The sequence below is a fragment of the Conger conger genome, chromosome 14 (assembly GCF_963514075.1).
Source record: "Conger conger chromosome 14, fConCon1.1, whole genome shotgun sequence".
NCBI classification, from domain to species: Eukaryota; Metazoa; Chordata; class Actinopteri; order Anguilliformes; family Congridae; genus Conger; species Conger conger.
In genome coordinates this window covers 36650648-36664573 of record NC_083773.1, presented here as the reverse complement: position 1 = coordinate 36664573, position 13926 = coordinate 36650648, and the positions used below count along the sequence as shown (strand labels likewise).

At 44.4% G+C, this 13926-nt stretch overlaps 1 protein-coding gene across 1 annotated transcript in view; it reads left to right on the top strand.

The window, feature by feature from the left end:
- ptprt (protein tyrosine phosphatase receptor type T) overlaps positions 1 to 13926 on the top strand; it is a 323151-nt gene that overhangs the window by 252257 nt on the left and 56968 nt on the right. Inside the window, exon 20 of the mRNA XM_061219124.1 lies at positions 7466 to 7653. Within this exon, the coding sequence (XP_061075108.1) occupies positions 7466 to 7653 (188 nt within the window). The remainder of the gene's footprint in view (positions 1 to 7465; positions 7654 to 13926) is intronic.

Here is a 13926-nt window from a genome sequence, read left to right as displayed (position 1 = left end):
TCTGATACTCAGGAGCGAGGATGTGAGTCTGTCTTTCTCCATCAGCCGACTGGAGGTTAACCATACGCCTGCAATCACTACTGACCAATGCTGCTCTATCACTGCTGAGTGTAGTCATGTCAATACGTCTCTCTCTCTCTCCCTCTCTCTCTTACTCTCTCTCTCTCTCTCACACACTCTCTGTCTCTCCCTCTCTCTTACTCTCTCTTTCTCTCACTCTCTCTGTCCCTCTCCCCCTCCCCCTCTCCCTCTCTCTCTCTCTCTCTCGTTCACTCTCTTTCTGTGAGTTGCTTTCTCTCTCTTACGTACACACCACTACACTGCAAAAAACTAAAAATAACGAGTATTTTAGTCTAATATTGAGTCTTAAAATCTATAATTTCTTTAACTTTTTTGCAAGATAAATGGAAATTTTGCCAATGAGGTAAGACTCATCTCAAGATTTGCCAGTGGAATAAGATATTTTCACTTGTCAAGCAACCATGAACTTTTGAAATATTTTCTACTTGAGAGAAAGAAATAAGAAGTCTTAAATGTTATAACAAGACTGAAACTTTTGTTTATCTCACTGCTCTCTCTCTCTCTAGCTTTCTTTGTCTCTCTCTCAATCTCACAGGCACTCATTGCTATTGCTCTCTCTCTCTCTCTCAATTCAATTCAGTAATGCTTTATTGGCGTGACTGTACACAAACAACATACCTAACAATAAAACAGTCAACAATGACAAATAAAACATATGATTCATACGCTGGAATAAAATGTATATACTAAAATAAATGCATGAATAATAACCAAACCTACAGACAATGTACATGAATTCTCCCACTCTCTCTCTCTCTCTCTCTCACTCCATCTCACTGTTCTCCCTTTCTCTGTGTCTCTCTCCCTCCCTCCCTTCCTCACTCCCTCTCCACTCCTCTCTCTCTCCCTCCCTTCTTTTCTCTCTCCCTCTCTCTCTCTTACTCTCTCTCTCTCCCTCTCTTTCTTTCTCTCTCTCTGTCTCTTTCCCTCCCTCCCTCTCCCCCTCTCCCCCTCTCTCTCTTAGTCTCACTCTCTCCCTCGCTCTCTTTCTTACTCTCTCCCTCTCTCTCTCCCTCCCTCTCTCTCTCCCTCTCTCCCCCTCTCTCCCTCTCTCCTCTCTCTCCCTCTCTCCCCCTCCCTCCCTCTCTCTCTCCCCCTCTCCCTCTCTCTCTCCCCCTCCCTCTCTCTCTGTCACTCCCCCCTCTCTCTCTGTCACTCCCCCCCTCTCTCTCTCTCCCCCTCCCTCTCTCTCTCTGTCACTCCCCCTCTCCCCCTCTCTCTCCCCCTCTCCCTCTCTCTCTCCCCCTCCCTCTCTCTGTCACTCCCCCTCTCCCCGCCCCTCTCCCCCCCTCTCTCTCCCCCTCTCCCCCCCTCTCTCTCCCCCTCTCCCTCTCTCTCTCCCCCTCCCTCTCTCTCTCTGTCACTCCCCCTCCCCCCCTCTCTCCCCCTCTCCCCCCTCCCTCTCTCTCTCTCTCTCTCTGTCACTCCCCATCCCTCCCCTCTCCCCCCCTCTCTCACTCCCTCCCTCTCTCTCCCCTTCTCCCCCCTATCTCTTTCTCTCTCTCTCTCCCCCTTCTCCCTCTCCCTCTCTCTCTCTGTCACTCCCCCTCCCCCCCTCTCCCTCCCTCTCTCACTCCCTCCCTCCCTCTCTCTCCCCCTCTCCCCCCTCCCCCCTCTCTCTCCCCCTCTCCCCCCTCTCCCTCCCTCTCTCCCCCCCTCTCTCCCCCTCTCTCTCTCTCTCTCTCTCTCTGTCACTCCCATGCTGTCTCGTCCACGCTGAGAGCGCTGCGCGCGGTCGGTAGCGATGAGCCTCAGGCCTGTCCTCCTGCCAGTCTGTGCTTTGATGTGCCTCGCCAGCAGCACTCCAGCTCTCCTTCGGTGGAGACCAAAGGGAAGGAGAGGGAGACGCAGCCTCCAATTAGGGGCCTTTCATGCCTGCGTGCCCAGGCAGAGCGCCGGCTGACAGGCCGCCGTTTAGCCGGCCGGGGCTGTCTGGGCCGGGTTAGCGTCGGCGCTAACGTCGCCCGCTAATGGAGTCAGATAGGGAGGAAGCGGAGTCTCCGTGACATTGGACGCACGGCTAATTGCTGTATTCTAATTGCCGTACGCTAATTGCTGCAATATTTCACACAAAAAAAGAAACCGTAACCTTGGAATTATCTCAGTTTTTGAGATATTGAGCTTCAAAGATTCCAAAAGTGAATGGGCTCCAAGTGTAGCATTTTCTCATACTTTTCAAAGTATTTTTGTGTAAAAATTCAAACATATATTTAGTGCCCGATAAACAATGTATTTCTGTCAAAAATGTCAGTTAGAACCGTACAGTTGTAATCACAATTATATCTGTACATTTTTACATGGAGCTTTCATCATCATACCAAACACACACACCTTCTGTCCCCCGAGTCCAAGTTGTGTTGAACGTACCGAACACACCCTTGGCTGAAAGCCCCCCCTTTTCATGTCCTTCTTTTTAGCAACCTACGGTGCCTTTCAAGGGTCATTTTAAACCAAGGAATTCTCAAAACAGCCAGCTGTCTTTGTCCTGAGAAAAACATTATAAAACCACATTATGCAACAATAATTCCAGATTTCTGAAATAATTAACAATATATTAGCATCTTGAAAATGAGATAACAATCAATATATACATGAGGATGTTTTATTGAAACGATGCTATTTTACATTCACTATGCCCTAGCTGGGAATAGAACCAAAAACCATAGAATCGCAAGCCTAGTTACCTAATCATCATAATGTGCCTCCAGTCTGTGCGACACTGTCATATTATATGATAAATTCTAGTCCTGTTTTCCAGATTGTTCCACACAGGGTAGCTGTAATGGTGTTGGAGACATAGTGACTCAGGGATCCACTTCTCTTATTCAAAGAGTTCGCGATAGTTTCACTAACCACAGTTAACGGCGCAAGCTTCTTAAGAGAGCAGAAAACATTACGTAGAGTATTATATAAAATCTTTTTAATGCTATATTTAGTCGGGATAATTGAGGCCCATTTTAATGTAATTTAAAATGTCATTATCTTGTCCCCCTTCAAAGAGCTGTCAAATGTATTTCTGCATGGAGGATAATTAGCGGTAATGGGGGGGAACAGCGTTGTTTAGCGATAATGTAACAGCGCCGATAATTGAGCTTAATGCGATTTCACCGCTAATCGCCGCTCCGCTCCACGCGTAGTGGCTGTGCTCGAACCTTTCGCTCTAATAAGGGGGGACTATTATCCCGCCGTTCTCTGAAAAAGGCTCAGTGCATCTGCAAACTTTCTCTCTTTTCCCGGAAAAAAGGATGAGGAGCTCTTTCGATAGGTCCGTGACAAGGTGGCGACGGGTCCTTTAAAAGGCTGTTCCCGGTTTTGTCGGAGGGAACGCAGCCCTGTCGGTAATTGAGTCGTTCTGCCGATCAGATTTCTGAGCGGGCGGGCCGCACGAATCGATACGGAGCTCACACACCGCCATATGAGTGGTCTGAAGGCTAGCGGGTAACCTTCCTTTCGGTTCTGCCGTCTATCAGCAAAGCCCTTTTTGCCACATGGCACATGTCAGAAAGTGTTTTTTTCCTCGAGGACGTTGTGTGCGACACCATCTGAACCAATGTGTCTTTGTGCAGAGAGACCTGGAGCTCAACACTCTGGATCTGGCTCTCTGCCAAAAGTTACGCGTCCACTCCCCACTGACTAGGCCTGTGTTAAATAAGGAATTGTTTGAAATGTTTTGGATTCAAATACTTTTTCGTGCTCGATTCATCGTGCCTGCTGCAATTGAGCCAACTAAGAGGAGCCGAAGGTGGTGTTTGCACTTTTTGAGAAGCACAGTATAGCGTCAAAAAATATTTGAGCATAGTAAAAACAATGACATATTTTATCCACGTCTCTCTGGCACCTATTCTCCTATCTTTGTGATTCAGAGCACAGACATCCATGAAACTTGACATCCATGGTGCTTAACTGACATTTAACTGGGCTTTTGGTTAATTTGCTTACCCATGCACTAAAAACTTAACTAATTACAAAAAACAAAAACAGGATATGTATATGGCAAACATTCACCAGAGGTAAAATTATGCCTGATATTAGTATAAAGATATCTTTATCTGTGCTGCCTTCTGAAGTGGGAGAGTGCAAATGCATTTTTTTTTTTCGGCTTGTCAAATATCGTAGTTGACCTTGGCTTGTAGCCCCGAGCATTAGCGGTTCAATATCTCAATGGCGCAGGATCGCAGGCGTGAGCGCGTTCCCGGTAATATTTACAACACAATCTACCCTCGGGGGCCAGCCTCGCCCGGAGTTTCTTCAGCAGCGGAGACGGAGAGCCATGAATAATGAATGAAGGCCAGACGGGGTGGTTTGAGGGGCGGGGGTAGAGGGTGAGGGGTTGTCAGTACAGGTATTGCAGGGGGGGAGTTGTCGGTACAGATTCGGGGGAGCTTGGTCATGTCCGCTGTGCCGTGTGGAATCCGCACCTCCAGGTCACGGTCGCGCTGGATTCCGGTCGCTTATTTTACCTGTCCTTGGCTGCGGCCGAAAGGGCTTACTTGCTCACTATAGAGTATATACTGGAAGTTCAGCACACCCTCTGAGAAAGTAGGCAAACAAGTAGGCAACATTTTCTCTAACTTTAGTGTCCTTAAAATCCTGCAGAAGTGTTGTAAGGCCAAGAGATAATACATTATCTCTCTCATTTATAATATGACACGTCTTTGCTTTAGCTTGATGTCAACTTGTGTACAAAATATGGTAAAGATATTGAGAGGCATTCAAATTCCACATTACATTACTGCCATTTGGCAGACGCTCTTATCCAGAGCGACATACAGTTGATTAGACTAAGCAGGAGACAATCCTCCCCTGGAGCAATGCAGGGTTAAGGGCCTTGCTCAAGGGCCCAACGGCTGTGCGGATCATATTGTGGCTACACCGGGATTAGAACCACCAAACTTGCGTGTCCCAGTCATTTACCTTAACCACTACGCTACCAGCCACCCTACATGAGTTTATCCAAAACTGCACCCAGATGTTCTCAGGTGTCCCCAAATCTCTCCAAATGCAAAACATCTGCATATCTCCAAAACAAATTTTATGATACAAATTTAACCTTCATGTGTTTTTATTCACATATACTGTATGCCCAAAGTGTCCAAAGCTCTCCAGAAAGGATTACTCACCCTAATGCTTTTTAACCCACCTGCATCACATTTAAGATGGAACATTATTTCAGAAGTTTATCTATAATTCCAAGACGGCATTTGGTTAGGTACAGTGAAAAATTGGTCCCATAAATATGTCTGTATCGAATAATTTGCTAAATAAATGTATATTTCTACCAGAAATATGTTGACAGAAAGTGGAATACAATGTGTTTATTCATGCAACTTCTGAATTGTATATTTTTATTTTTATATTGGAACATTTTTTCGACATAGATAAATGGTATCAAGGATTGTTAGAATATGCCTTTTATTGTCTCGGTCTGTTGTTAACCTTGAGTTTTATTGCCCTGCTTTGCAAGTAAGAGACTGATAAGGATCTAAACTACTGTTCTTGCTAGCAGAGCGTCTTTTTAACAATCTGGCATTGCCGTTTTGCAATTTTGTAATGTAATAGTTTTTGTATGATATAAATATGAATGCAAAAATTATTTGTGATGTCAACCACTAGGGGACAAAGTGGATAGGGTTAACATTACATTTCATTACATTAAAGGTATTTGGCAAAATTTAGGTTAAAATAAAGAGGTGTATATTACTGTATATTACTGCATACCCCAATGATATCATCACTTCTAATGTTCATTGGCTGATACAGGTGAAACTTTCAGTACAGTACGGTATAGTATTCACTAGTTTCAATACTTATTATTTCTAGTTATTTTTTGTTTTTTGATAATTGTATTGCCTTAGTATTTCATAATCGTTCAAGAACAGCTATATTCATGTTCCAAGAGCAGCTCCATTCACAAGTACAGTATCTGTTAGTATTCAACAGGATAGAGTTAGCTTGTGGCTACTCAGCGAGAGCCCTAATTGGCAAGGTTTTTGAAGGGGAAGGAAGCAAAGTGAAAGTTTCCTATTCGGCGGGCCGTGCATCCGTTCTCCTGCCCTCATTGGCCTTTGCCGGCTGGGAGCTTTACTGCACTGCCAGGTCATGCTGCATTATACATGCTGTGGCGAGGAATGTCGAGTGGATTGCAGTTTTTAGTGCGGAATCGCTTTAAGTACGTACTGAATTTTCAAGATAATTAAGATGCAAGTGGCCACATGAATAAAACATGAGCGACCAATCAGTGGCCCGCGTTTGCAGAGGTGCGTTAAGTATTTCAGTATGCACGCAACCCCAAGAATTCCTCGCATTTGTCTCCTCATTCCCACGTACTAATGCGCTCATTACTGGCGATAAACTACTTTGCTTCTCAGAACCCTAATCTGAGAGAGAGTAATTTACAAGATATCTTCCCGAACCATTCCTGTTGTGAAGTAAAGTGTCCCCTGTATGACTCTCTTAACTCCTGGGCATCATTATTAATCGCGTAGTGGCGGCCAGCTGTAGATAAAATGCCTGTTGTCTAGCAACGGGGTCTTTTGAAGTTACTGAAGGCCAGTGACTGTTAGGTACTGAATGCTTTAATCTTTCAAAGTTATTAGGGGGTGCTTTGCTCTACATTAAAGTAGCAACCAGACTATGCGGAAAATGCTTTCAGGCTCACTCTTACAATTTCAGAAGGCAGTCTTACAATTATTTCTGCCTGCAGTTCGAGGGATATGTATGTAATTAAAAATAATGGAAATATTTGTGGCAGTGTTCTTCAGAGCTCTTGTGAGCCCTTGTTTGAACCTTGAGAGTTCCTATCACACAAAATCAGTGGTTTTCACAGTAGCAACAGTTTCCTATGAACAGATAAGTATGTATAATGAAAAAAACAGTCTGCTCTCATCCTGCTCCCATCAAGAACATAAGAACACGTAATGAGGAGTACAGGCTATGCTGCCCATCTAGAACATCAGAATATATAATGGGGATAACAAGCCATCAGACTAGGGTGTACCCAGCACTGAGAAAAGCCTGGACTTGAACACCCTGATTGTCGCAGCCTTTATTATATCACTTGGCATGTGGTTCGACACATTCAGCTGTTCAGCTCTATATGTAAAAGGTACGGGCTGATATCACTGAACAGAACTTTCCCTCAATTCATTCATACAAGCTGATATCACTGTGGAATTTACCATCAGCTGATTCATAAAGGCTGATATCACTGTGTAATTTACCATTATCTCATTCATACAGACTGATATCACTGTGTAATTTAGCTTCAGCTGATTCATACAGGCTGATATCACTGTGGAACTTACCCACAGCTGAAGTGTACAGGTTTCTCCAGGTTTCGGTGTTTTCTGGGCCTGACGGTCCCTGTCTCCCCCCCTCCTTGCAGACAGCAGCCATGGAGACATCCCCCAGCCCACGCTGAGCATCCAGACCTACCCGTACGGAGGGTGCGAGTCGGTGGAAATGTCCTACCAGGCCGGTCAGTTCCAGCCGGCCATCCGCGTGGCCGATCTCCTGCAGCACATCACCCAGATGAAGTGTGGCCAGGGCTACGGCTTCAAGGAGGAGTATGAGGTAATTACGGTTAGTACACCATTTTCACCTGTAACAACTTTAATATGCCGTTTTCACATGTAGCAGGTTTAATCAGGATTAGTACACTTTTCTGTCCTGTGCCAAGGTTAGTACACCATTCTCACTTGTAAAACTTTGTATTTATTTCTCCTTTCTAACTGCAGGGTGAGTTTGGAACTAAAATTCCGTGTATATACTGTAGTTTGGTGTAGTTTGCCTATCATTGCTTGGCAGCAACTGCTTGGCAAGTATTTTGTAGTATTTTATGAGTGTATAGTGTCTGTGTGTAGAACCGCACTGTATTGCTTTTGACTGGAATAGCTGAAGGATGTCTTCGTTATCACAAAGAGTTAAATCTCTGGCCTGTTCCTGCCCACTCAGCACTTTTACCAGGTAACGGTAACAATGGTCCGATCAGTCATGGTGTTCTTAGAGGCTTTCGCACATGTAATATTCATCAGCCATGATTCATGCCATGACTGTGTGAAATGAGAGCGATATATCAATTTGTTGCGTTCCACCTCATTGTCGGGGAATAAAAGGGGCGACGCCTTAAGTGTTCGGCTCAGCTGTTCCGTCGCGACCTCCGTCCGTTTCCCAATTTGGGGAAGATGAAATTACGGCGCGACATCATTTCCATGTCATTTCCCTAAACGAACATGTACATGCGCATTTCTAATGGCGGTGTTGGGACGGCAACGAGCGGAAACTTTTGAGTGGAAACTTTTGCGGGAAGGGCAAGTGTACAGAATAAGGGACATGTAGTGTGGTGAACAGGGATATAGCAGGAGCTTTGTATTTCTTTTGGGTTCCTTATTTGAGAGCATTAACCATATAGCAGGTAGAACTTGGTTCAGATTGTACATGTTTTGGATTCAAATAGTTTTCTGTGGTCTATTGATCTTGCCTGGTGCATTTGAACCTGAAAGAAAGAAGGAAATTGGCAGGTTTACTCTTTTGGCATGATTTAATTTGTTCCAATACACCAGGCAAGCTTAGTCAAACGCTGAAAAGTATTCAAATCCAAAACAAATACAGTTTGAACCCGAGTCCGATAGCGGGCGGCTTCCCCCGCACAGGTGTCTGCGCTGGCCCGTTTCTGTGGAAACGGCGCGGTAGTTTCCCCGCTCTCCGCCGCCTCGCCCTTCTCTCCATTACCGACGTTTCAGAAGAAATCACATAAAGTCACTGTAGATGGGGAGGCCTGCCAGTCCTGGGGCGGAAATTTGTGGCTGTCTCTCGGTCGGGTTTATGCTCGCATTCAGTGCTGCTTCAGCTCCGGGCCGAAATCAAATTTCTAGCCCTATCGCTTTTCTTATATGAAGAGAAAGTATAGCCCTCTCAGACGCATCAAATATTTATCCCAAACTCAATTTGAAAACACCATTAATATTGATAGATTTTGGAAAGAAAATCTCAAATCAAACAAAAACTCTTGCTCAACATAAAAAAAACTCCCCGGCTCCGGTCATCGCTTCTCTAACTGTTAAAGTTCTCTCGGTCTCACCTACTGAACTTTCTTTGCAAGAAAACCTCTTAACAGCAAGACTTCAATTTTCTACAGATATCACTGTGGAATTTTCTGCAGTTTTGTTTCAATTTTGAGAGATTTCCTTTGGAAGGAGAGGTATTTCGAGCAAATCATGAAGTTTGTTGATATTCCAGATCAGTGGTCTTCACTCCAGGTCCTGGAGAGCCGCAGGGTGTGCTGGTTTTTGTTTTTGCCTTAATATCAGCGACTGATTCAGACCCAAGAAACCAGGTGAGGTGAGTTAACTGTGGCGGTGACTGCTTTAATCGAGAACTTACGTGTTGAATAACAACGAAAGCCAGCACAACCTGCGGTTCTCCAGGACCAGGAGTGAGGACCACTGTTCTAGATCTTTCTATAAAGACATTTGTTGAGTGACACTTAAGTACAATTATATTCACCATCTCATCTCCCTCTCTTTTTCTTTCCTTCCTCTATCCGCCCAAACATTTACATGATGTGGCTTTTTTGCATCATTTATTACGAACTTCATGACTGAGAGCTGACGGTTGTTGTGTCTTTGTATGAAACGTACAGAGAGATCCATAAGCATTTGTACAGTGACACAATTTTAAAGGCTCCTACATGGTTGATTCATACAGATGTTAATACCTTCAAGTTAAAGCTGACAGACTGTACTCAAGTGTGACGGTTTCTGCTCTACATCCACAGGGAGTAAACCATGTAGCTCTTTGAAATTGTGTCACTGTCCAAACACTTAAGGACCTCACTGTTTATTTACTGCGGTCTAATCTGCAAGCAAGCTACCACTGGTGTATGCAGATAATAAGCTAACTGAACCAATAATGCAAACAAGCTAAAGGATTGAACTGGTTGTCATGAAACCTCGAAATGAATACAGTCCTACAGGAACCAGGTTCTCCACCCCTGCTCAAGATAAACACATTTCCTGTGCATCTTGCATCTGGTTTGTTGATGGCCATTTGCTATTCTTTTAGAACCGTAAACCAACATGTCCCAGTTCCCTTATCGTCATCGAAAACCTGCCGCTTGCCGTCTTACAGTCATCTGCTAAAACAAAGGCGTCTTTCAGCAACTGAACACTGACGATGACTCAGAGATGTTGCCCTTAAACTGCCCTTTTCTGCTATTGAACAACTACTCCGTGCACAGTGAGGCTTACAGTGGAGGAGGGGGGTGCCTTTCATTTTGAATCATATGTTCCTATGGGGATAGCAATACAATAGTGGTGAGGGAGTAGATCCTTAGAGGGGACATGAGATGAAAGAACACAAATCCTTTCAGAATTACCCTGCATTAGCTACAATAATGGATAATAAATTAAGTATACAAGTTATATAATTTCCCTGTTATTACATTACAGTATTTCAATATGAGAAAATGATACCTGTGACCAAGTCATTTACTGTGTACAGGATTAAGGACAGGGAGTTTTGATTATTTATTTTGACTGGATTTAAGGCTCCAACCATTCAAACTCTTCCTGGTACAGCCCCAACTTCTTCCTCCTGTTTCAAATCCAGCCCCTTCCTGTTGCAGTTCCATCCACTTCCTGTTTCAGTTCCATCCCCTTCCGGTCTTAGTTCCATCCCTTTCCTGTTTCAGTTGTATCCCCTTCCTGTCTCAGTTCCTTCCCCTTCCCGTCTCAGCACAAGTTCCTAAATGTTACAGCACAAGCCCCTTTCCTCTGCCGTAAACACCGTACTTAGATAAAAACCACTCTTCCTGCCTCTTGCATGGGAGGATCATCCATCAGCGAAGACATTTTTATAACACCTCTTTCTTATCGCCTTCCCCTAACCTGATTTGCTTCCCCAATTTCAGAGCCATCCTGGCGTAAATGAAGCTGGTGGTCTTTTTGGTGCTGCTGTTTGTACGGGCTGCTCCGCCAGGCCGTCACGTGCTCTGGAAACGCACCGTACAGGCTCCTTTATCGCTCCGCTGTGAGCGTCAGAGATTAGGCAGGGCGCGGAGGCGCTGGCCTGGGACTGTGTGTTCTCAAAGGATGATGAGCAGCTGGCTGTCTCACAACCTGAGCCTCGTGTGTGTGTGTGTGTGTGTGTGTGTGTGTGCATGTGTGCTTTTGTGATTGTGTGTGTGATTTGTGCATGTTTGTGTGTGTGTGTGTGTGTGTGTGTGTGTGCTTTTGTGTTTGTGTGTGCGTGCATGTGATTTGTACATGTTTTTGTATGTGTCTTCTGTGTGTGCATGTGTGCATTTGTGTGTGTTTGTGTGTGTGGTTTGTGCACATGTGGCGTGTTCGTGCATGTGTGCATTTGTGTGTGTGGTTTGTGCACGTGTGTATGCATGTGTGCGTGTGTGCATTTGTGTGTGTGTGTGTGTGTGTGTGTGTGTGTGTGTGTGTGTGTGCGTGGTGTGTTATTGAAAGGGAGAGCAATATCAGAACTCAAATGAGATCCATTGGGCTGTAGCCACCTGCATTGCCTGTGGCTTTAATCAGGCCATTACTCACAGTGTGACGGATGCAGTGACACGGACAGAGGACATAACGGACGGGCAGCGGGAGCGAGAGGCTGAGAGCGGCAGAGCTGTGGGGAGGGACGGGGGAGCCAGCCAAAAAAAGACAAATGTAGATGCGTGAAGGCAGGGGAGACAGGACGGAACAGGTTCCTCACTGATAATACAGGAGCAGGTGATTCCAGTCAGAAAACAAAGATGGAGCCACATTTCTTTCATCTCTGTAACCTCTTCACATGTGACAGCTGTCACATATCTACTCTCCCTACTGTATGGGGTGAGCAGGGTTTTTGTGAACATGGTGTGAACTACATGTCCCACAATTCCTTCCCCCTTTTAAGGTCAGAGGTCACAAATATGTGATTAGAATGTCCATAACTGAGAATTCCATCACCGATGTAACAATCACTACTGGAGTTCTAGAACACTGGAAAATAAAACATTGGCTGTGTTCAAAACTTAGCATAGCACACTTAGCATAATGATTACATTTAAATGAAAATGAGCCTCACATTTTGTAAAAGTAGTATAGTGGTATGTAGTTTCAAACAGCCATTCTCAGAACCCACTCTTCAAACGGTCAAGATACAATGTTAAAATGAATTATTCTGTGTATCTGTCATCTGTCTGTGTAACAGTTATTTTTAATTTGTTTTATCTGACAGTAATGTCTTACAACAGCTATTTCTAATTCGTTTGATATGGAGAATCTTTTTCTTGCCACCTCAGTTTGAATATTTTATCCTTCATATAGCATTCATATTTAATTATTGGGCCAATAATTTGCTTACTGGTGCAGATGTTAATAAAAATTCATGGAGACTATTAGTGTTTGCATTAGCTATATTACTGCTACCTGTGTCGATCCAGAAAAGCATAAATCAGACATAAATGACTTGCTCACTAAGTAAAATAAATTCATGATTACGCTGAGCATCGCATAGTGCTCATCTCGGTTAATATTGATACACTGCATGAAAGGAGGTGTTTGTGTGTGTCTGTGTATCCTTCCTGGCCTGTATGTGTGTGTGTATTACTTCTGACTCCTGTGTGTATGTGTGTGTTACTCCTGACTTCTGTGTGTATGTGCATGCATATGTGCAGTGTGTGCATGTGCGCACGTGTGTGTGTGTGTGTGTGTGCGTGTGTATGTGTGTACGTGTGAGTGTATGTAAGTGTGTATGTGTATGTGTGTGTGTGTGTGTGTGTGTTTCTGTTTCCCCTGCAGCAGCTTTCTATTTTTTTATTTCTTTCTCTCAGTATTTTCCCCTAAAGTTGGAATATTAATCAGTTTGAAAAACAGACAGATTTGAGATGAAAGGGATTCCATTAAGGGTGTTTTGTTTTGTGGTTTGAAAACAACCACCCACCCCCACCCCCCACCCAAATGGGAATAGAGGCTCGATCAGTCCTCCTGGGGGGGTGGGGGGGTGTAATTACTTCCCTCGCTCTCTTCCCCACTGTCTCTCTGTGCGCAGCAAATGATACATAAACACCTCAAGAGTCTCCAGCTGAAATCAGGCCAGCTGCAAGATCAATATATTACAAAACAAGCAGCAGATTTAATTTGAATAAAATTCCAATAAGGGAGGAGGGAAACAAAACAGGAGAATCTGTAAAAACCTGCTTCTGAGAAGTGCAACAGGGGTCCCCAGCCCTGGTCCTGGAGAGCCACAGGGTCTGCTGGTTTTTATTATCATCTTTAAATACAGCAACCGCTTTAGACCCAAGATGCCAGGCGAGGTTACCTGTGTATTCATTTGCTTCAATGAATCAATTAAGTGCTGACAAACCAGCATACATTACGGCTCTCCAGGACCACGGATGGACTCTAATCAGACGTATTTGAAATGCGTATTTACATGAATGCGTTTCATTCATAATATGGGTTGTTTACCTCTTTTGTGTGTTGGTTTATACCTCTCTGCCACCTGCCAGGCAACCTACGTACACCCTCAGAACTCCATATTGTAGTTTCGAGACACATTTTTTGGAGGTGTTTTTTATTCTCGCTTTCATTCCAGATTGCATTTTTCTTTTTACGTTTTCTAGTCTGTTGCGTGGGCAACCTGTTGTGCTTTGAGCCGACTTTGTCGCCTGTTCAGGGAGCCGCAACTCCCAAAAGGGGAGGGGACATGCAGACTGAAAACTGGTTTCTACACAGGCTGGGCAGATGGCAGTGTGTAGATAGCAGCGGAAAAAAATGCCAGTCAGCCAAAAAAAAAAGCAGAAGAGTTTTCCGTCCGTCCTTCCAAACGGTTCTGGCTTAAAAGCCCGCTCAT